Source organism: Mustela nivalis, assembly GCF_964662115.1.
Source record: "Mustela nivalis genome assembly, chromosome: 11".
Classification (NCBI taxonomy): Eukaryota; Metazoa; Chordata; class Mammalia; order Carnivora; family Mustelidae; genus Mustela; species Mustela nivalis.
Genome location: NC_139030.1, coordinates 12,365,130 through 12,390,024, shown reverse-complemented (window position 1 = coordinate 12,390,024; position 24,895 = coordinate 12,365,130). Strand labels below are relative to the sequence as shown.

The following is a 24,895-nucleotide window of genomic DNA, read 5'->3' as shown; positions in this document are numbered from 1 at the left end:
AGAGTAACAGATCAGAGTGGTTATCCTTGTCTTCGTCTTAGAGGAGGAGCTTTCAGCTTTTCAACATCGAGTACCACGTTCATCATGGATTTTTCATATGTAGCCTTTATTATGTATGTTTCTTCTATGCTCACTTAATGTTGAGACTTTTTATCATAAGTAGATGTTGAATTTTGTCAAGTGCTTTGTCTGCATCTACAAAGATGCCCATATGATTTTCATCCTTTGTTGATGTGGTGTATCACTTAGATTGATTTACAGATGTTGAATTCTTCTTTTTTTTTTTTTTAAGATTTTATTTATTTATTCAACAGACAGAGATCACAAGTAAGCAGAGAGGCAGGCAGAGAGAGCAGGGGAAGCAGGCCCCCTGCTGTGCAGAGAGCCTGATGCGGGGCTCAATCCCAGAACCCTGGGACCATGACCTGAGCTGAAGGCAGAGGCTTTAACCCACTGAGCCACCCAGGCGCCCCCAGATGTTGAATTATTCTTGTTTCCCTGTAATAAATCCCACTTTGTCCTGGTTATGATCCTTTCAGTATATTGTTGAATTCAGTTTGCAGATACCTGCTGTTGAGGATTTTTGTATCTGTGTTCATCAAGGATTACCAGCATGTTTGTTTTATTGTTTTGTCTTTGTCCTATTTTGATATTAGGAAATCTGGCTCCATAAAATGATTTTGGAAGCATTCTTTCCTCTTCATTTATTTTTTTTTTTTAATTTTAATTTTTTAAATAATTTGAGAAGGCTCGGTACTGAGTTTTCAACGTTTGGTAGAATTCACCTGTGAAACGCTCTGGTTCTGGGCGTTAGGGTTTTCGGAGTTTTTAAATTACAGATTTAATTTCAATACTTGCAGTTAGTCTATTCAGATCTTTTATTTCTTTGTGATTCTGTCTTTGTAAGTCATTGTTTTTAGGAATTTATCCATTTCTTCTAGGTTTTACAATTTGTTGGCATATATTTGTTTGTAGTAGTCTGTTATCATCCTTTGTATTTCTGAAGGGTCAATTGTAGTGTCATCATTTCTGATTTTATTTGTCCCCCCCTTTTTTTTGCATGGTTCCTGTTAGAGATTTATTATTTTTTTTAAACAACCTATTAGTTTCATGGTCTTTTCTGTTTTGTTTTGTTTTTTTGAAGTCTGTTTCATTTCTTTCTTTAAGATTTTATTTATTTGAGAAAGAAAGAGCGAGAGAGTGTGCACAAGTGGGGGTAGGGGTAGAGGGAGAGGGAGAAGCAAACTTCCCGCTGAGCAGGTAGCCCAATGCCAGACTTGATGCCAGGATGCTGGGATCATGACCTGAGTGGAAGGCAGACTCTGAACGACTGAGCCACCCAGGAGATTTATTTCTGCTCTGATATTTACTATTTCCTTCCTTTCTGAGCTTTGTTTGTTCTTCCTTTTCTGGTTCATTTAGGAGTAAGATTAAATTGTGTATCTGGGACTTTTTTTCTTTCTTTAGGTAGGCCTTTATCACTGTCAACTTTCCTCTTAGAAATGGTTTTGTGACATCCCATGGATTTTTGAAGGTTGTGTTTCCATTTTCATTTGTCTCAAGATATTTTTTTGTTTCTTATTTGATTCTTTGTTCACCCATGGTTTGTTTAGTAGTGTGTTGTTTAATCTACACGTATTTGTATTTTTTCTTGTTTTCTTCTTGTAATTGATTTCTAGTTTTATACTGTTGTGGCTAGAAAGATGCTTGATATGATTTTAGTCTTCTTGAATTTATTGAGACTTGTTTTGTGGGCCAACATACTATTTATCGTAGAGAATGTTCCATGTGCACTTGAAAGGAACATGTGTCAAAGTGCTCTATATATCTACTCAGTTAATCTGGTCTAATGTGTTGTTTAAGGCCACTCTTTCCTTATTGATTTTCTGTCTGGTTGATCAGTCTTTTCCATGTAAGTGGACGTAGTAAAGTTCCCTACTATTACTGTGTTATTGTCATTTTCTCCCTTTTTATCTTTTAGTATTTGCTTCATACATTTAGGTACTCCTATGTTGGATGAGTAAATATTTATTAATGGTGTATTTTCTTTTTGAATTGACCCCCTTTTATCAAATGCCCTTCTTTGTGTTTTGTTACAGCAAACTTTGTTTATGTGGTTTCATTTTATTTTCTCCCCCTTTGAGTAAGAAGGTATTTGTATACTTTTTCTCCTTCATTCTGTTAATGTTACATTATTATGTGTTTAGTTTTTGTGATACTAAATCCTCCCCCGAATCTTTGAATCTTTTTATATTGTGATGCCAAATTCAGTTTGCTAGTATTTTATTTGAGATTTTTGCATCTCTGTTCATTAATGTGATTTGCCTTTATATGTTCTTTTACTGTTTTATTCCCCTTTGAAGTAGAATCGTAAGAGTAATTGGGTAACATTTCCTGTTTTTCTGTTCTTTGGAATGGTTTAGGTAAATGAAGATTGTGTATTCTTTGAAGGTTAGAACTTCACAGATATCATAATGCTTTATGTGCCCTTTAGGTGTGAGATTTTAAACAGCTTACTGATTTCCTTTCATTGTTTTAGGTCCTTGTGCTCTGTTTTGCATTTTTGTTCTTGTTAATTTATTGTTGTTATTATTCAGTCTTATTAGAGGCCTGTGTCTCCTTAATTTTTTCAAACCATGTATAAGTAATTTGGGAGTATGGTGAAGTGTTGATTTGTGTTAAGTTTTATTCTTTCCATATGAAAATCTGGTTGGTTCACTGGCATCCTATTGAAAAGAACTTCCTTTTCCCGGTGCCCTTTAGTAGTAGTCTGTTGAAAATAAAGTTTGTGTGGGTCTGTTTTCTGGCCTCTTTCCCCTACACAATGGATCTCTTCATCAGTTTTTGCCAATCAACACTGTCTTAATTATTTTAGCTTTATAATAAGTCTTTGTATTAGAGAAAATCCTTTTATATTTTTAATGATTTTACTCATTAAGTTTATAGTTGTTTTTTTTTTTTAAAGATTTTTTTACTTATTTATTTGACAGAGAGAGATTACAAGTAGGCAGAGAGGCAGGCAGAGAGAGAGAGGAGGAAGCAGGCTCCCTGCTGAGCAGAGAGCCCGATGCGGGACTCGATCCCAGGACCCTGAGATCATGACCTGAGCCGAAGGCAGCGGCTTAACCCACTGAGCCACCCAGGCGCCCAAGTTTATAGTTTTTATAGTTCTTTTATTTGAAGTTTTAAAAGAAATGTAATTCAGCTTTCCTGACTTCTGCTCTTGATTCCATTAATGTTTTATAATTTTGGATTCTGACCTTGTCTTCTGATAAGCATTATCTCTGGGAATCGTCTGTAGTCTGGGTTAAGGATATGTTCCTTAAGGGGTGTTTTATTTTCACCCAGGACTAGTATTCTATCATAATTATTCACCTTTGGGAACCTACAAGCAATAAATGATATAAACTCAAACTTTAGACCCATGTGAGGGCCTTGTGTTTGTGAATTTTCAGGGTAGATGTTTCCTTTTCAGGGGGATCCCAGGTAGAGGCAGAAACACTTCTTTAATTTCATCCTGGGCTGGTGGGAGGATTTTTTCTCCCTTAGTGTGACTTTCATTATTAATGCCACCATCCGAGTTTCAGTGGAAAAGTCTTAGTCCTGTATCTTAACCCTGTTTGAGCCCATGGCCTACTCATTGTTTCACCTGTGTGTGATAAACTTAAATTGCTTATTCTTTTTTTAAAAATACTTACTTTCCAGAAAGAATGTGCATGTGTGTATGAATGGGGAAGGGTAGAGGGAGGGGTAGTGAATCTCCCTCACTGCTGAGCAAGGAGCCCGACATGGGACTCAATCCCACGACCCCAAAATCACAACCCAAGCAGAACTGAAGAGGCAGGTGCTCAACCAGCTGAGCCATCCAGGCGCCATGACTCCTCATTCTTTAACAAGCCTTTCCATGGCAGTCCTAGCACAGCTTTTAAGTGTTCTATTTCCTCCTTTCTTTATGCTGCAGGCTTCTTTTCTGCCCAGCTATACAATTAAAGGAATGTTTATTACATTTTATCCAGCATCTCTAGGGATTTTGTTGTAAAGAGTTCTTAGATTATCTACTCTGCCATATTGCTGGAAAGGAAAGTTGGTATTTTTAAATGGATTATACAAAGCAATTGTATATTTTCAGCTTTAAAAATTTTCCTTTCAGATGGGAAGATTAAGTATAAATAGTCTTCCATTGTTGATAATGGCAAAATAATTCCATAAAACAGTATTTTTATGGTGGCTATAAGCATAGCTCTTGGTCTAGATAATTTGGGTAGAATGTATGTTTTGCTACTACTTTTGTGATCTTTAGAAATCTGTGTTTATTTTCTGTGTCTCAGTTTCTTTAAATTAGAGTCTTAACAGGATCTACCTCATAGAGTTGTCATGATAATTAAATGAATCAATACATGTTCACTTACAATAGTGTCTGACACATCAAGTGTTTGGTAACTGTTGGCCATCTCTATTGTTAATTGTTACTCACTTTGCTAGCCATAATTCTTACATCTTGAGGTTCTTTCTCCTTATGCAGAACCTTTTCTCTGACTTCTGTATAGGAAAAGAAAGCAGTTTTTTAACTGTAGAAGGTATAGTTTACATTTGGAGTACTGTAATATTTGTTTCCTTCCTCTTGTTTTATAAATTCATTCCAGGCCAAATAAAGAAGTTCTTGAGATGCCTGGGTAGCTCATTTGATTAAGCGTCTGCCTTCAGCTCAGGTCATGATCCCAGGGTCCCGGGATTGAGTCCCACATTGGGTTCCTTGCTCAGCAGGGAGACTGCTTCTCCCTCTGTCTGCTGCTCCCCCTGCTTGTGTGCATGCTCTCTCTCTGTCTCTTTCTCTCTCGAAATAGATAAATAAAATCTTAAAAGAAAAAATAAGAAACCTTAAGGTCCTACTAAATTTTAATTTTAAATTCAGTAAGTTATCTCCATTTCTTGTCAACATTGTTGTATTTGTTATCTCTTAAAGTTTATGTTGTTTGTTAAGAATCTCTCCTCACTTTAGACTCCTAATGAAAATCCTTTCCCATTGTGTATACTTCATCCAGGGATATAACCAAAGTCCATCCTCTAAGAGCAATATGACTTTAACCTAAACATTATGGAAATAACTTTCCTGCAGCCCTTCAGTGTTCCAACCTGCTAACCTCTTATGCAGTTGTCTTTTTCTTATGTGAAAATATTCCTCTTTTTCACCTTCAGGAGAACATCTTTAGAAACAAAGGGCCTCAGAAATCATCAAATTTTATTGTTTTCAGATATTTTAAAGTGTGGAATCCTTTCTTTTTCTGCCGTGAAGATACACATACACTCGTATGTGGGTGGGTGGGTGGGTGGGTGGGTGATAGATCAGTTACACTTACTATGGTTGAAGCAGGAAGCCTAAATTTAGCCTTTCCTCCCTCAATGCACAGATGAATTAGACTATTCCCATAGGTTAGAGTTGGCCTAGGTAGAAACAGAATTTACCCAAGGCTACATATTAATTGCCCAAATAAGGACGTGACCTATTTATTATTTCCATTTTACTACCTACCCTCCACAGGATTTTTCTCTGCCGTAGGTTTTGTAGTGCTGCAGCTTGGTGTTTTCTTACAAACTTGTCTAAAACATTTGTCTTTGTGCGTGGCCTGCCAACAGGAATCTCAGTTTTGCCTGGCAGTTGTTATTGACTTAAAGTTCTAGTGATAAACCTAGATAAGTTCTGTTAGGAGCAATTTCTTCATCTTTAAGGGAACTGTTTATAGTAAGTTAGCTTCTGTGCAGATGCACTACTATCCTGTAGAGATTTTCTCAAATGCCTTGTTGTTCAACTGGTCCTCTTATGAAGTCAGAGAAACTGAAGAACCAGGAATGTTTGCAAAGGGACTTAAAAGCTATATAAACTTAATTATTTTTCTGTAGGCCATTTTGTCACTTATTCAATTACCAAATATATTTTTATTGCCTTCTTTGGCAGTCACTGTTCTGCCTACTGGGGATTCTGTTACATGTCAAGGTTCTCCATCAGCTGTTTCCTTACTCTTTCTTCTGATCCTGGGCAAAGACATGGCTTCGGTACTTTCTGCTCTCTGTGTTTGAGTCTAGTTTCCACTCTACAGGTGAGGGCTGTGTTGAGGCCTCCAACGTTTGGCCACACCATCTTCCGTTTTAAAATCTGTAACACAGAGTCGAGATGTATAAAAAATGCTGGTGGCCTGCCACTTCTGTGAAGATTCTGTATCCCTTGATTGGATCTAGAATCTAGTATCTAAACATAGAGGGATTCCCATCTTGTTGGCCACACTGAAATGGAACTTACATAGTATTGGCCTGGAAGGAAGAGAGAGAAAGTGGATCATGGCTCAAGTGCCAAAGACTCCCTATTCTTACCAAGATTTAGTGCAGTACATTTTTTTGAATAAATGCTATTTCATTTGTTTTATGCTCTTACCACAATTCCTTTAAGACGTTAAATTGTTGAGGTTTGTGTGTGGGTTTTGTTTGTTTGTTTGTTTGGTTTGTTTTGTGTGTGTGTGTGTTTGTTTTTGTTTTGTTTTGTTTTAGTTATTTTCCATAACAGTAGTTGTTTTGCTGGGGACTAGGTCAATGGAACTGCTTTCAGGGCATCTTTACCTGGTTGATTTTGAACACTGAACCAGCCTGTATCTCTGGAAAACCTCACTTAGTCATTGTGTATAATCCTTTAAGGATTGCTCAATTCTTTCTATTAATATTTTGTTGAGGAATTTTGCATTTATGTTCACGAGAAGTATTTGGTTATAGTTTTCTTTTTTTGTACTTTGGTTTTGATGTCTGCTTATACTGGTTTCATAGAGCAAGTTGATTCTCTGGTGGTAGGTTGAGTAGAATTCTTCCTTTCTTAATACAATTTTTAAAAAACGATTTTACTTATTTATTTGAGAGAGGAGAGTGCGCGCAGGCAGGGGGAGGGAAAAGGACAAGCGGACTCTACACTGAATGTGGAGCCAGATGTGGGGCTCAATCCCACGACCCTGAGACCATGACCTGAGCTGAAATCAAAAGTGGGACACTCAACCCACTGAGCCACCCAGGCACTCCCAAGTGGAATTGTTCTTAATTCTTCTTTAAATGTTTCTTAGAATTCTCCAGTGAAATCATTAGGCCCAGGAGACTTCAGTTTTGGGGAGGTGTTTTTGTTTGTTTGTTTTAAGAGTTTTGTTTTGTTTTGTTTTGTTTAGGTATACTTTCATTAAAACATAATTATGCAGGGCACTTGCGTGGCTTAGTCAGTTAAATGTCTGCCTTCGGCTTAGTAGTTTTTGCTTTTTTGAGGCATTAGTTTATTTCATCCGAATTGTCAGATGTATGTGTATAGATACGCTTCTTCTATTTACCTACCTTGTAAATGTTTTTGGAGTGTGTAGTGACATCCTTACTTTTAATTCTGTAATTGGTGATTCTTGTATTCTTATTTTTCCTTTACCACTCTTGCTAGAATTTTCTCAATTTTATTGATCTTTTCAAGAACCAGATTTCCCTCTCTCTTTTTTTTTTTTTTTTAAGATTTTATTTATTTATTGGCGGGGGAGAGAGTGCATGCACAAGCGGGGTAGGGGGGTGACATGGAGGGGGATATGCAGACTCTCCACTGAACAGGGAGACTGACTAGGGGCTCAATCACAGGACCCCCAGGAATTATGACTGAGCCAAAGGCAGACACTTAATTGACTGAACCACCCAGGTGCCCCTCCATAGATTTCTGCTTTTAACTTGTATTTTACTCCCTTTCTTCTTTTATTTTGCTCTTTTTTTAGTTTTCTTTAGGAGGGAGTTAAGGCTATTATTGACTTGAGACCTTTTCTAATGTAAACATTTAGATCATAAATTCTCTTTTCAGCACACTTTAGTCAAATTTTGACACATCATTTTTTTTTTCCAGGTTATTGTACTTTCCTATTTCCCTGAGTCATCTTTATCCTCTGGAGTATTAAGAAATGTTTTCTTTAATTTCCAAGAGTTTACTTTTTAATTTTTTCTTAACTTTCTGTTCCTGTTTACTGTTTTTATTGATTTCACTGAGATTATAGAGGACTGATTTTAGTTTTCAGTTTGGTAAGGTTTATTTATTGACCCAGGTTATGGCCTGTCCTATGAATGTTCCGTAGACAATTGAAATGAATGAGCATTCTGATTGTTGACCAGATAGTGTCCTATACATGTCAGTTGGATCCTGTTAGTTGATGTATTTTTGAATTCTTCTGTATTCTTGCTAATTTTCTATTTAATAACTCTAGCAACTGCTAAATATTTGACATAGCCAGTTATATTGGTGCTTTTTTCTATTTCCTAATTTTCTTCCCACTCTTTTTATTTCATTTCCAACTATGTTCTTTTGTACATAAATATTTTTAATGTCTTATTTTCTAGTAAAATTATTTGCTCTTAAGTGTACTTTTTAAAATTAATGTTTGCATGATATATCTTTTCCTATCCCTTTGCTTTCTATTTACATATATTCTCTTTGAAGTTTTAGTTTTTGTTTCTTTCCTACATGTTAATCTCTGCCTTTACATTCATCTGTTTAGACCATGTACTTTCATGTAGTTACTTACATATTAGAGCTTAGGTATGCTATTTTATTACTTTCTGTCTGTCAAATTTTTTAATGTTTTTTTCTTCCCTTTCTAATAGATTATGTGAACATTTTTTAAAATCTCACTTTTACTTGAGTGTTTCTGAGAGTATATTTTTGCATAGCTTTTTTTGGTGGTTGCTCTTATGGTTTTATATATACAAACTACAGTAGTATAGTTGACATTGAACAACATGGGTTTGAACTGCATGGGTCAATTTTTTTTTTTTTAAGATTTTATTTATTTATTTGACAGACAGAGATCACAAGTAGGCAGAGAGGCAGGCGGAGAGAGGAGGAAGCAGGCTCCCCGCTGAGCAGAGAGCCTGATGCGGGAGCCTGAGTCAAAGGCAGACACTTAACTGGATGAACCACAGGCACCCCTGCATGGGTCAATTTGTATGCAGAATTTTTTAGATAAATGCAGTACAGGACCATACATGTATTTTTAAAAAATGATTTTCTTAACAACTTAATATTTTTTTTCTCAGCTTACTTTATTGTAAGAATACAGTATATAATCATAAAACATATAAAATATGTGTTAATTGACCATTTTTGTTATCAATAAGGCTAGTCCCCAGAAAGCTATTTAATTAAGATTTGGGGGAATTAAGAGTTATATGCAGGTTTTCAACTGTGGGGCAGGGGGTAGAAGTTGGCACCCCTTATGTCTGTGTTGTTCAAGAGTCAACTGTATATTGGTAACAGTATTTTACTGCCTTAAGTGAAGTAGGAAATTCTTACCTGCCTTTAGGGACCTTTACCTCCCTCCTGCTTTTATAATTGTCTTAATATTTTTCTCTACCTGCATTGGGCAGCATGTGAGATAAAAGTTAAAATGTTTGCTTTTAATCATCAAATATAATTTAATCCTATAGAGAAGCATAGGCCTTTATATTTTTCCTAGTTTCTCCCACTCTTTTGCTCTTTTTTGTTTTTCTAAGTTTCTCCATGTTATTGTTTTCTTTCTGGCTTGGAGAACTTCTTTTTGCTATTCCTTTAGTGATGGTCTGTTAGTGATAAATTCTCTTGAATTTCTCTTTTTCTGAGAATGTCGTTATTTACCTGTCATTCCTATATCATATTTTCTCTTAATAGAGAATTCTGTGTTGATAGTTCTTTTAGCACCTGGAAAATATTATATATAACTTCCTTCTATCTATTCTAATTTGAATTGTCAGTCCCTATAGGTAAATGTCTAATTCTTTTTCTAGTTGCTTTCAAGATTTTTTCCTTTTTCTGTTTTTTTTTTTTTTAATTTTTTAAGATGTTATATATTTATTTGAGAGAGAGAGAGAGAGCGCGCACACACACAAGTTGGGGGAGAAGCAAAGGGAGAGGGATAGACAGACTCCACTGAGCACAGAACCCCAGGCAGGGCTCCATCCCATGACCCCAAGGTAACAACCAGAGCAGAAACCAAGAGTTGGATGTCCATCTGACTGAGCCACCTAGGCACCTCTTTTTTCTTTTGTTTTTAGTAGTTTGTTCATGATGTGTTGCAGTATATTTGTTTGGATTCATTTTCTTTGGGATTCAGTTGGATTCTTGAATTTGCACTTTTACTTCTTGGCAAATTTGTGACAATTTTATCTAATATTTCCTTAAATATTTTATTATCTAGGGACTCTAGGGACAAGACTGTTATATCTTTTTTTTTTTTTAAAGGTTTTATTTATTTATTTGACAGAGACCACAAGTAGGCAGAGAGGCAGGCAGAGAGAGAGGAGGAAGCAGGCTCCCCGCAGAGGAGCCTGATCCCATGACCCTGGGATCATGACCTGAGCCAAAGGCAGAGGCCTTAACCCACTGAGCCACACAGTCACCCCAAGTCTGTTATATCTTTTTTCATTATCTCTTTCAGTGTCTCTGAAGGTCTAGTTATTTTCTTTTTTTCAGTCTAATTTCTTTTTCTTATTTAGATTGGGTAATTTCTATTCATCTGTCTTGAAATTCATTGATTGTTTTCTTCTCATATTCATGCTGTTGAGCACATCAAGTTAGTTTTTATTCCTATACTATATTTTTCAGTTACATAATTTCCTTTTGGTTCTTTTTTCTTTAAGATTAAAATATCTATGTCTATATCTACATATAGATATATATATTTGAGATAGAATGAGCACATAAGCAGGGTGGGGGAAAGGGGTGGAGAAGTAGGCTCTCTGCTGAGCAGGGAGCCTAATTTGGGGCTCGATCCCAGGACCCTGAGATCATGATGTAAACCAAAGGCAGACATTTAACCGACTAAGCCACCTAAGTGCCCCTCCTTTTGGTTCCTTTATATTTTTTCGCAGAAAGAATCTGATTGATTTTTTTCTTTTTTTAAAACAGCATTCATTAGTGGCTCATTGAAATGTTTTTAGGATGGTTGCTTCAGTGTTAGCATCTTTTGATTGCTTTTTCTCACTCTGGTTGAGATTTCCCGGGTTCTTTGTATATAAATGATCTTAGGTCATATTCTAGACATTTTGGGGCAATGTTTTGTGAGACTCTGGATCATATTCAGTCTTATTTTTGCAGGGAGTCACCTTCGTAGCATACAACCCCTGGCCTTCTTTTGTTGATTGTGGTTGTAATGATAATTTGGTTTCCAGAACCTTTGTATTATTATTTTGTTCTGCTTTGTGTATATGTTGTCCAGAGACTTGACTGAAGGCCATGCATATAATACACACTGTAATTGAGTCTTAAAATCTTTTGCTCTTTTAATTTTGGTTAGTTTTACATGAAATCCAACATGGGTGTCTATTACTGTAAGATTTAACTGTTCCTTTTCATAGTTATCTCCTCTCCCAAGTAGCTCTCCTTTTTTCTGTTTGATAGATGCCATGTGCTCTAGCTTAACGGTGGTGTTAGTGGAAGTCTAGGCTTCCCTCTTATGTTCTGATGTCTCCACTAGTGAGGAAAGCCAAACACTGCCTGTTACCATGAAGATGAAGTGAAAGTTCAACAGTATACTCAGTTTCTGCTGATACTGCCACTAAGGAGTAACTATGTCTTGTAGCTTGCCTTTTGTTGGCAGAAAGTAAACCAGGCTTCCCACTGGCCCCCAGCTAGTACCAGGAGGCATGTGGAACTCTAGGCTTTCTACTTGATTTCCATGACACTACTGGAGATGGGCTCAGTTTTTCCATTGGGTTTGGCAGGAGTAGGGTCAGTACCTGGGTGGCTCAGTTGGTTAAACATCTGACTCTTGGTTTCAGCTCAGGTCATGATCTCGGTTGTGGAATTGAGCCTTGCGTTGCAGAGTCTGCTTGAGAGTAAATCCCTCTTCCTCTTTCCTCCCTGCCATGTGGGTATGTGTGATCTCTCTTCTCTCCCTCTCTCTCTCAAATAAATAAATAAAATCTTAAGAAAAGAAAAGAAACCCTTGTTTTCCTGGTCATTTGGCTAGGCAAAACAGGTTTGTTGGTTGGTTTGTTTTATAGGTTCCATGTCCAGCATGGAGCCCATTATGGGACTTGAACTCAAAATCCTCAGATTAAGAGTTGGATGCTTAACTGATTGAGCCACCCAAGCAACCCATGAGAGCAGACTCTCTCTTTTTTTTTTTTTTTCTTGGCCTGTTTTTACTAGTTCCTGTTGACATTTCTGGGTTGTAGGAATCTCTAGAACCAAATCTATGATGTATGGGAGATGAAAGTGAAACTGATGACTCAGAAAAAAATAATTCATACATTTGGAAATAAATCCAGATATTTGTGGCCAGCAGGTTTTTGACAAAGTTACCAAGATGTATTCAGTAGGGAAAGAGTAGTTTCTTCAACAAATGGTGCTTGGATTAGTAGATACCCACATGCAAAAGAATGAAGTTGCGCCTCTGTCTAGGTATATACCTGTCATATATGAAAATGAGCTTTAAAAGGTGAAAGAACTACATGTTAAGAGCAAAAACCATAATAGTTTCAAAGCAAATACATAAGTAATTTTTCATGACCTTGGATTTGGAAGTTAATTCATAAATATGACCTCAAAAGAAATAAAATTGGCTTCACAAAAATTTAAAACTTTTGTGTATCCAAGTTTATGATCAAGATACCTACAAATGGGAGAAAATATTTGCATCCAGAATAAAAGAACTTCTAGAACTGAACAACAAAATGATCATCAACCCAGTTTTTAAAATGAGCAGAAAGGTACCTGGGTGGCTCGGTCAGTTAAGTGTCTGACTCTTGATCTTTAGCTCAGGTCATGATCTCAGGGTTGTGAGATGAGACCTCCACATTGGGCTCCATGGTGGGCATGGATCCTGCTTAACAGTCTCTCTTTCCCTCTGCACCCACCCCCCCATAAAATAGGCAAAGAACTTGATTAGATATTTTCCCAGAGATGTACAAATGACCAATAAGCACATGAAAAAAATCCTCAATATCATTATTTTTTTTTTCAAATATTTTTTCTTTATTTATCTGACAGAGATCACAAGCAGGCAGAGAGGCAGGCAGAGAGAGAGGAGGAAGCAGGCTCCCGCAGAGCAGAGAGCCCGATGCGGGGCTCGATCCCAGGACCCTGGGATCATGACCCGAGCCAAAGTCAGAGGCCTAACCCACTGAGCCACCCAGGTGCCCCAATATCATTAGTTTTTATGGAAATGGAAATCAAGACCACATTGAGGTATACTACTTCATACCTACTGGGATGGCTTTAATCAAAAGAATAGAAAATAACAAATGTTGGCAAGGATTTAGAGAAACTGGAATTTCACACATTGCTGGTGGGAATATAAATTGCTACAGCTGCTGCAATCAGGAGTTTTTAGTACCTCAAAAAGTTAAACATAATTTCCATATGCTCCAGCAGTTCCACTTTGTACCTACCCAAAAGAATTGAAAGCAGTGTTCTTGGTAGCATGATTCACAGTACCCAAAAGTGGAAACAATCGAGATGCCATCAACTGAAAAATTCTGATATATCCATATACTAGAATATTACTTAACCATTACAAAAAGGAAATTAAGGGTGGATACACGATACAACATGGATAAACCTTGAAAACAGTATGCTAAGTGAAAAAAGCTAGACACAAAAGGTTATATATGTTTGGTTCCATTTATATGAAATGTCCATAATAGATAAATCCATAAAGCCAGGAAGCACATGAGTGGTTGCCAGGAGATGGGGAGGGATACTGTTTAATGTTTACAGTACTTATTTTGGCATGATGAAAATGTTTTGGAACTAGGTAGAAGTGATTATCACACAATATTGTCAGTATATTAAATGCAACTAATTTGTACAAAATGGTTGGTTTTAGATTAATGTGAATTTTACCTCAATGAAAAGAAATGGAAAGAAAAAAGGAGTTCCCTTGCCCAGCTGCCACTTTCTTTTCACTTACAGAGTTTTCTTATTTTAAATCTGTTTTTTGTTTCTTTGTTTCACTTAGCTGAAGGTATAGAGAGGAATACGTCTACTCCATCTTGTCTGTAAAAGAATACACTAGACTCCCCTTAGTAGCTTTTTTTTTAAGACTTTTACTTACTTATTTGACAGAGATCACAAGTAGACAGAGAGGCAGGCGGGGGGGCGGGGGAGGGGGAGAAGCAGGCTCCCTGCTGAGCAGAGAGCTCGATGCTGGTCTCGATCCCAAGACCCTGAGATCATGACCTGAGCTGAAGGCACAGGCTTAACCCACTGAGCCACCCAGGCGCCCCCTCTTAATAGCTTTTTAAAAGACTAATGCTTGATTTCCATCCTGGATTTTTTCTTTTTTTCCCCTTTTTTTCTTTTTTATTAATATAATTTATTATTTGTTTCAGGGGTATAGGTGTGTGATTCATCAGTCTTACACAATTTACAGTGCTCATGATAGCATATACCCTGCCCAGTGTCCATCACTCAGCCACCCCTCCCTCCTATACTCCTCCATGCCAGCATCCCTCAGTTTGTTTCCTGAGATTGAGTGTCTCTCATGGTTTGTCTCCCTCTCTGGGTACATCTTGTTTCATTTTTTCCTCTCTTCCCCTATGATCCTCTGCCTTGTTTCTCAGATTCCATGTATCAATAAGATCATATGATAATTGTCCTTCTCTGATTGACTTATTTCACTTAGCATAATACCCTGTAGTTCCATCCACGGTGTTGCAAATAGTGAGGTTTCTTTTTTGATGGCTGCATAATATTCCACTGTGTGTGTGTGTGTGTGTGTGTGTGTGTGTGTGTGTGTGTGTGTGACCTCTCCTTTATCCATGTGTCAGTTGGTGGACATCTAGGCTCTTTCCATGTTTGGCTATTGTGGACATTGCTACTAAAGACATTGGGGTGCATATGGCCCTTCTTCTTCTTCTTTTTTTAATTAAAGATTTTATTTATTTGACAGACAGAAATCACAAGTAGACAGAGAGGCAGGCTCCCCGCTGAGCACAGAGCCCGATGTGAGGCTCTATCCCAGGACCCCTGGATCATGACCTGAGCCAAAAGCAGAGGCTTCAACCCGCTGAGCCACCCAGGCGCCCCGCATATGGCCCTTCTTTTCACTACATTTGTATCTGGGGCAAATACCCAGTACTGCAATTGCTGGGTCATAAGGTAGTTCTATTTTCAACTTTTTGAGGAACCTCCATACTGTTTTCCAGAGTGGCTGTACCAGCTTGCATTCCCACCAGCAGTGTAGAGGGTTCTCCTTATTCTGCATCCTTGCCAACACCTGTAGTTTCCTGACTTGTTAATTTTAGCCATTCTGACTGGTGTGAGGTGGTATCTCATTGTGGTTTTGATTTGTATTTCCCTGATGCTGAGTGATACTAAGCACTTTTCCATGTGTCTATTGGCCATTTGGACGTCTTCTTTGGAGAAATGTCTGTTCATGTCTTCTGCCCATTTCTTGAATGGACTGTTTGTTCTTTGGGTGTTGTGGAGTTTGATTTCTTTACAGATTTTGGATACTAGCCCTTTATCTGATATGTCATTTGCAAATATTTCCTCCCATTCTGTCAGTTATCTTTTGGTTTTGTTGACTGTTTCCTTTGCTCTGCAAAAGCTTTTTATCTTGATGAAGTCCCAGTAGTTCATTTTTACCCTTGCTTCCCTTGCCTTTGGCAATGTTTCTAAGAAGTTGCTATGTCTGAGATCAAAGAGGTTGCTGCCTGTGTTCTCAAGGACTTTGATGGATTCCTGTCTCACATTGAGGTCTCTCATCCATTTTGAGTCTTTTTTTGTGTGTAGTGTAAGGAAACGATCCAGTTTCATTGTTCTGCATGTGGCTCTCCAATTTTCCCAACACCATTTGTTGAAGAGACTTGTCTTTTTTTACCATGGGACATTCTTTCCTGCTTTGTCAAAGATTATTTGACCATAGAGTTGAGGGTCCATTTTTGGTTTCTCTATTCTGTTTTATTGATCTATGTGTCTGTTTTTGTGCCAATACCATACTGTATTGATGATGACAGCTTTGTAATAAAGCTTGAAGTCCGGAATTGTGATGCCACCAGTTTTGCTTTTCTTTTTCAATATTTCTCTAGCTATCCTGTGTCTTTCTAATTCCATACAAATTTTAGGATTATTTGTTCCATTTCTGTGAAAAAAGTTGATGGTATTTTGATAGGGATTGCATTAAATATATAGATTGCTCTAGGTAGCATAGATGTTTTAACAACATTTGTTCTTCCAATCCATGAGCATGGCATGTTTTCCCATTTTTTTGTGTCTTCAGTTTCTTTCATCAGAATTCTATAGGTTTCTGAGTACAGATTCTTTGCCTCTTTGATTAGATTTAGTCTTAGATATCTTACGGCTTTGGGTGCCTTTGTAAATGGGATCGACTCCTTAATTTCTTTCTTCTGTCTAATTGGTGTATAGAATTGAAGCTGATTTCTGTGCATTGATTTTCTATCCTGACACTTTACTGAATTTCTGTATGAGGTCTAGCAGTTTTGGGGTGGAGTGTTTTGGGTTTTCCACATAAAGTATCATATCATCTGCAAAGAATGAGAGTTTGACTTTTTCTTTGCCGAAGTGGATGCCTTTTCTTTCTTCTTGTTGTCTGATTGCTGAGGCTAGGCCTTCTAGTCCTATGTTTAATAGCAGTGGTGATAGTCATCCTGGACTAATTTAATGAGAATGAGAGAGGGATGGGAGAGGTAAATTGTGTCCATATGAAAAATTCTTACATGTTGGGACGCCTGGGTGGTTCAGTTGGTTGGACAACTGCCTTTGGCTCAGGTCATGATCCCGGAGTTCCTGGATCGAGTCCCACGTGGGGCTCCCAGCTCCACAGGGAGTCTGCTTCTCCGTCTGACCTTCTCCTCGCTCATGCTCTCTCTCACTGTCTCTCTCTCAAATAAATAAATAAAATCCTTAAAAAAAAAAAATTCTTACATGTTATTCGAATGACAGCCACCATTGTGAAGCACTGTTTGAAGCACATGTTTTCTGCCACCAGTGAATTTTGCAAGTAGCTTTTTGACCCAGTCTGGCCAGTAAGACATGAAGGAAAGTTCTTTGTAAGATGACCTTACAAAGAAGGTTTTTTTTTGGTACATTTTCATGTATTGTTATGAATTTTGAAATTGCTATGACCATCTTGTTAACAGCCTACAAAGACAGTTAATACCAGGAATGCATCACTTTCCAGTCACAATTTAAATGGAAGAATAAAAACAATAAGACAAATGATGAAGATATATGCGTGAGTTAATGTGGCAATAATATACAATTACAGAAATACCCTGATAATAGCCTGAAAGCAGAAGCCATTTCAATCAAAGGTTTTCCTTAATGGCATCTTATTTATTTATTTAATTTATTCATCATTATTATTATTTTAGAGAATGGGGCGAGAGAGAGAATCTTAAGCAGACTCCACACCAGCACAGAGCCTGAAGTGGCACTCATTCTCACGACCCTGCGATCATGACCTGAGTCAAAGTCAAGAGTCAGATGCTTAACTGACTAAGCCAACTAGGCAGGCACCCCAATGTCATAATACTTATTATATTGCTCTTTGAGCCATCTGAACTAAAGTTAGACTTTTTCTTTTTTAAGTTTGTTTTTTTAGTAATCTCTACACTGAATGTGGGGCTCAGACTTATGGCCCAGAGATCCGAGTTGCATACTCTACGGACTTAGCCAGCCAGGCTCCCCAAATCAGACTGATTTTTAAGTAGTATGTTAACACATAAACTCTTTATCCTGAATCAAGTCATTGTTTTAGAAATAGTTGCCAATTTAATAGAAGAGGATAAAAGTTTAGGAACTCGAAAATCTGAAAGTGTATTGCCTACCAGTATTGATTTCCTTTTATTTTTCTTCTAGAAACATGATCAGGGGCAAGTTCTGTTGGATATAGTCTTCAAGCATCTTGATTTGACTGAGCGTGACTATTTTGGTTTACAGTTGGCTGACGATGCCACAGACAACCCAGTAAGTTTAAATTGTTGTGTTTTGTTTCATTTCACTTTTTCTCTCTGTTCATAATATAAAGTCCTTTCTGATTTATGATGTTTACTAATCTGATTAGTAAGGTTTTTTAAAAGGATTTAATTAGAATGATTAGAGGTGATTCTTTTTTGCCTTTGTTCCTCATTTTCTTGATGTTTTAATTTGTAAAGTTTTTCCTTAAGGTTTTTGTAATTATGTCAGTTTATAAATCTAGTGTCAGTTTCTTTATTTATGTGTCTCAGACAACTGAAATGTAAAGCTAACTCATGGTACTTGACTGAAAGAGAAAACTGGGCATAAAGGTTAAAATATTAATGTAGTTTTAAAATGTTAATGTATCTTATTCTTACATAAATTAGCCTCCATTAAAATACAATCAGTTTTTTGTGGCATTCATGCCAATCTGTTTGTAACTAAAATTCTTAATTTGTTAAATGTAAATTTTCCAAGTAGGAAGACTCAAAGGATATCCTCCCAAATGAGACAGAGATTAAATTTCACAGCTCTACATTTCTTAGGCATTAAGTTACTTAGATTGTTACTGATTCTTTAATAGTTCCAATCACGTTTCTTTTTGTTGGAAAAAAATCACATTATAGAAATAGAAGATAGTGTGTGATGAATAAGAGAAATGTTAAATTCTTTGAAAATGTATATACTTATACAGATAGGGTCTTTTACAAAAGAATATGGTATTCTTTTGATTAATACAGGAGAGTGACTATTATGAAGGAGACCTTTTGTATATGTAGTTTAGAAGATTGAGATCAGAAATTTAGAAATGACTTTATAAAGGCATATTAATAAAATGGCTATAGAAAATAAAATAACTCTCATGTGAAAAGTAGAGTTTCTCTCTCTTGTTCTGTCTCTCTCATAGTCAGAATCTTAGGTTCCTGAATGGTTAATGGGAAGTAAATATGAGATGTTATATATTACTTTTTATTGACATCATTTACTGGTGTTGTATGAAAAACTGAGGGATGATGTAGATAAAAGAGAGCAAGAGCCAGCTAGTCTCAGTGCAAGGAAATCCTTTTGTACTGAATTCAAATGAAAACAAACTTTTCCTCTAAGTTGATACCTTCACCAGAGACTGCAACTTTTACAGGAGCCTAGAGGAGGAGTATTATTTCTTGATAAAAAATACATGTGAAAATGGAAGTGAGTAGAAATGTCAGTAATGCAACCTTTCCCAGAAAGATAAATTGTGAGCTGGGCAAATTCCTTAGAGGTGTCTGCTATCCCTCCCTTTGTGGAATGTTGAGCTAAAAAAATAAATAAATAATTCTTAGATGATCTTGCTGACAGTTCTAGGTCCAACCCTTTAGATGGAAGTCTGTCTGTAGATTGATCAGAGAAGTGATAAGACAACAAAGGAGAAAGAGTGGCTTCTTATCACCATTGTCTGCCCTGAGTGTGAAAAAACCATCACTGTGACACAATATTCTAGAAGAGCTAATACTGACATCACATATATTGTAAGAGATAAGAAATCCTGTTATGTACATTTGTATACAGTAAGACATGTTTATTCTAAGGCAATTACAGCAGGATGAATATGGGGAAGCATAGGTATTTTTAGCTGGGTTGACCTTTTTCCAGTCCCCTGCTTTTACTTATTTTGTCTTACATTTCTATCTTGAGCTTTCTTTTTTTTTTTTTTAAGATTTTATTTATTTATTTGTCAGAGAAAGAGGAGCGAGAGTGAGCACAGGTAGACAGAGAGGCAGGCAGAGGCAGAGGGAGAAGCGGGCTCCCTGCCAAGCAAGGAGCCCGATGTGGGACTCGATCCCAGGACGCTGGGATCATGACCTGAGCCAAAGGCAGCTGCTTAACCAACTGAGCCACCCAGGCGTCTCTATCTTGAGCTTTCTTTCCCAAAGAGTCCAATTGTTAATAATCTAAAATAATTCTTTGCCAAAATTTAGAATTAAAATTTAGAAGACCCAGAAGAAGCCTTAGAAATTATCTTGTCTAACACACTAATTTTCATAAGAAATTATCCCAATCCAGTGGGATAAAGCCCAAGTTACTTGCTGCCATTAATGAAACTAGTTGTGGGTCTCACAGCTCCCCATATAGGTCTTTTTCATGGTACTACAGTTTCAGCATTTAAATATTCAGAAGAATCTGTGAAATGCCAAAATGCCATGGAAGGGCCTGTAGATAGCACAAATGTTGTAAGTAATGTTGTGTTTCTGATTGTCAGTATGAAAATACACCATCAAGACTGAGTATAATTAATGGACTGACGGAGGGATGCCATTCTGAAAAAGGAAAGGAAGTGAGGGGCTAACATTTATAAAACATCTATTGTGGACTTGTTTGTAAGCCAAATTCTCAATTTTATGAATTTGTTATTAAAATATTTTTAGGATAAAAAATTGAGGCTTACAAAACCTGTCTAATGACATAGGTAATTAAGTAGCTGAGAAAGGATTTGAACTTGTATCTGGCTCCAAAGCGTATACTCTCCTTACTACACAAAATATTGCTTTTCAAGAGATGACAATATATAGATGCATGGGACTTACAAGAATAAACATGTTGAGGAGAGGAGGTATCTGTGCAATAAAATTGCCAGCATAGGGGTGCCTGGGTGGCCCAGTGGGTTAAAGCCTCTGCCTTTGGCTCAGGTCATGATCCCAGGGTCCTAGGATTGAGCCCCGCATCAGGCTCTCTGCTAAGCAGGGAGCCTGCTTTGCCCTGTCTCTCTGCCTGCCTTTCTGCCTACCTGTGATCTCTGTCTGTCAAATAAATAAAACTTTTTAAAAAATTGCTGGCATAGATCTAAAAGAATTTGGTTATGTTCTATAAGAATTAATCCTTTCAGTCCTTAGTTGAGATTTTTTTCATTTCATGGTTTGTTTAGTTGATATATACCTCTATATATGTATGTATTTTTAAAAAGATTTTATTTGGGAGAGAGCAAGAGAAGGGGAGAGAATACAGAGAGATAGAGGGAGAATCAGACTTTCCACTGAGCAGAGAGCAAGGTGTGGGGCTTAATTTCAGGACCCTGAGATCATGACCTGAGTGGAAGGCAGACACTTAACTGACTGAGCCACCCAGGTGCCCCTGTAATATATGTGTTAGTTATATATGTAGTATGTTGTGTGTATGTATGTGTGTGTGTGTGTGTATAATGGTTTTATAGATTAGAGCTAATACTCCCTTAGGCACATAAACATTGAAATTAATTTAATTGGACTTAACAATTGGTAAACTAAAAAAGCACCAAATGTTTTATTGTGATCTTGTACCTTAAAATATGGACTCATAGTAGGTTATCCTTTTCCTTACAATCTTCCTGAGTAATGAGTTCTAGTACAACAAACAAAATTACTTAAAAGCTTTGACTTTTCAAAATTTCTTCTGTTTTCATTAAAACCTATTATCACAGCTTTAGCTTTTAGTATAATGTATGGTTTAATAGTAGTATTCAGTGAATTTTTATTGAGTGAGCAAGATAATGAGTAATGTGGTTACAATTATACATAATTTCTTTATAAGCACTTAAAGGTGGCTCTTCCCTATTGGCCTTTATCAGTACAGTATTCATTGGAACCCTCCAATTATATTACTTGTGTGCATTTATTTTTTTGTTTTCTGGGGTTTTGTCCTTAAAGTAACTTAGTGTCCATTAGTGTGGGACAAAGAATAGATTATCAACTGTTGACTTGTTCTTTCTACAGTTTCATCCTTCTGATACTTTGTGTTGTGGTTAGGATCTTTTACTGTTGACTACTATTTCTGTATTCCCTAACCTTGTGGCTTTCAAACCTAACTTATATCAGAACCACCTGGATACGTCTTAAAATACAGATTTCTGGGCCCTATCGTAGAGATCTTGATTCAGGAAATCCGGTGTGAATGAAGCTCAATAATTTTCACTGCAGAAAAATTCCACTTATAATAATGCTTCTAATCCAAGGAATTATGATTTGAAAATCACTGCTCTACCCCAATAGGTTAACTAAGATTATTGAAGTAAGAGATAATTCGTAACAAATAGCTTGGTCTGTTTTTTGGAGATTCTTTTACACAAAATCCTTGAATTCATTGGGTTTGAGAAACTATAGGAAAAGTCACATAGAGGATGACTCTTAATTCAACAAGCTGCATTTTAGGACAATATGATTGCTAAAATGCTTGCTTTTATTTCACATATCTCAGTATATCTCATATTTTATATTTCATTTGCTTTACTGTCATATCTTTGTTAAGCTTTTACCACCTATTATATAAACCTCTTTGGTACTCTGCTGAATGTTGGATTTTTGTTTCTGGTCTCTTTTAACCCTGTTCCATTTTAGGAGCGAATGACAAATTTGGGGTGCAGAAAAGTGTTTAGAGAGAATCAGCATCATTTGTAATGGTCCAGAGTGAGCAATGAGGAATGTTCAATTTGAGGACCAGAAAGAAAAATTTAATAATCAGTGGAATATAGAGCAAGGGGAAAAAGTGGGCCTAAGATGAAGTTTGGATATGCCAGATCATGGAATATTTTTTTAATCTGTAAGATTATATTCACCTAAAGATTTATTTATACAAGTTACATAAGACTTATATTTTAGACATACCACCCTGGTTACAGTGTGGCCAGTGGCATATAGAATTGCAAACTGAAGATTTTGGGAGATGGGAGCCTCCTGGCATCAGAAAGCAAGACAAAGAGTATCTTTGTTATCCAATTTCAAGTAGATACCCTACTTCTGGTTCCCTTACTCTTATTTAATTTCATTTCATTTTTCATTTTCATTTCATTTATTTGTGTGTGTGTCTGTGTGAGAGAGAGAGGGAGAGACATTGTTCAATGGATTGCTTTAAGGTAAGCTTTCACACATTTTAAAATGCTGTGTTTATGTTATTTAAAAATATTCAAGCATCCTATTTTGAAAAGCATAATGTTTCTGTAGCAAGATGGCAAACTGAGTGTACATTACTAGCATGTATTCAACTTACTCTGGGGACGCCTGGGTGGCTCAGTTGGTTAAGCATCTGCCTTTGGCTCAGGTCATGATCCTGGGGTCCTGCATCCCGCTCCTGGCTCAGTGGGGAGCCTGCTTCTCCCTCTCTCTGCTTGCTGCTCCCCCTGCTTGTGCTCTCTGTCAAATAAATAAATAAAATCTTAAAACAAAAAACAAAGGTACGGAGAAGTGAAATAACTTTTTCAAGATCATAAAGTTAGTGAATGGGTGGAGTTCCAAGGGTGTTCCTAATTCAGTGGTGAGCAAGGTGTGGTTGGGGAGCAGGGTAGGGAGGCTGTGCAGACTTCAGGGGATTGTTGGGAGGAGGTCTGCTGTAGAAGCAGGGAGGTGGGTCAGCTCATTCCCTACCCACAGGCCATGTAGTAAACAATTAGTAATATTTACCGCTAAGTTTACCATGTGTGAGTGCTTGAATTAGAGAGGCAAGTCAGTGTCCCAAAGGACTGGTGACACCCAGTGAAATGAGGGGGGGAATGCCCTTTGCCCAGGAGACTAGCTAACTATAATATCCTACTGGCAGCACAATCTGTCTGTCTTTCACCAACTACTAGAGTCAAGCTGTATATCCTGTCTCTTCTCCACAGACATGTAAAAATTTCATAAAGGAACTTGCAGGGAATTTTAGCCTTAAAAATAAGCACTCAAGCTGTGAAGTGTGTACCCCTGGGGATAAAAATAAATTATATGTTTATAAAAAATAAAAATTAAAAAAAAAATAAGCACTCAACAAAATAGATACCAACATTTGAGGAAAGCCTACAGAAAGAGAACTACTCAAGTCAGCAAATTTTACACTTATGGAAATGGGAAATAGAAATAGAAATAATGGAAATATTTATAAAAATGTATAAAAATAGAAGTAGTATCATTCTTAGTTAATGTGGAGATGATGTGAATTTTTTTTTTTTTAAAGATTTTGTTTATTTATTTGACAGACAGATTACATGTAGGCAGAGAGGCAGGCAGAGAGAGAGGAGGAAGCAGGCTCCCTGCTGAGCAGAGAGCCAGATGCAGGGCTCGATCCCAGGACCCTGAGATCGTGACCTGAGCCGAAGGCAGAGGCTTAACCCACTGAGCCACCCAGGTGCCCCGATGATGTGAATTTTTATATGGAAAGCACTTAGAACATGATTGAAGCATAGTAAATACTTGATAAATATTAGTTTATCAGCAAACAAATGAAAAGGATTCTAATTTACATTGGCATGATTAGAGAGGGTCTTGTATCCATGCAAAAGGAACAATGAAGGATTTTGGAAATTAAAAATATGATTGTCACAATAAAAAGCTCATTGGTTAGGTTAGGATAAATAGAGTTGCAGAAGACAATGCTTCAACATTAATAGGAGCAACAAATAAATAAGACAAACACAGAATATTTTAATAGTAAAACAGGTTTTATCAGGCAACCTCCTTATTTTTTAAATACTACATTTTGGAAGATACAGAATTAACTTACAAGTGTGAGACATTTTGAAGATTTAACAATAGACTCTATGAAGGGAAAATAATGAGGAGTTAATTTTGAGAAGACTAAACAGAACTCCAGGCCTAAATTGAAATTCCTTCAGAATTTGGTAGAGTTGATGATAAAGTACTCATCCCTAACAGCTATTTCTTCTTTTTATTTAGATATAATTAACATGTAACATTATATTAGTTTTAGGTGTAGAACATAATGATTCAATATTTGTATATATTATGAAGTGATCACCACAGTAAGTATAGTTACCATTCACCCATGTAGTTATAATTGTTTTCCTTGCAATGAACTTTAAAGATCTGTTCTCTTAGCAACTTTCAAATGTACAATATAACTATCATTAATATAAAATTTGTACTGTATGACTCCATTTACCATTTCACACCTACCTTGTGCACCACCTCTGGCAGCCACTTTTCTCTGTATAAAGGAGTTCAGCATTTT

The 24,895-nt window shown here is 36.8% G+C and overlaps 1 protein-coding gene across 4 annotated transcripts in view; it reads left to right on the top strand.

The window, feature by feature from the left end:
• PTPN4 (protein tyrosine phosphatase non-receptor type 4) overlaps positions 1-24,895 on the top strand; it is a 220,278-nt gene that overhangs the window by 71,205 nt on the left and 124,178 nt on the right. For all 4 annotated transcript variants that reach the window (XM_082689825.1, XM_082689824.1, XM_082689827.1 and 1 more), the window contains one exon: positions 17,849-17,956. In XM_082689825.1, the coding sequence (XP_082545951.1) occupies positions 17,849-17,956 (108 nt within the window). The remainder of the gene's footprint in view (positions 1-17,848; positions 17,957-24,895) is intronic.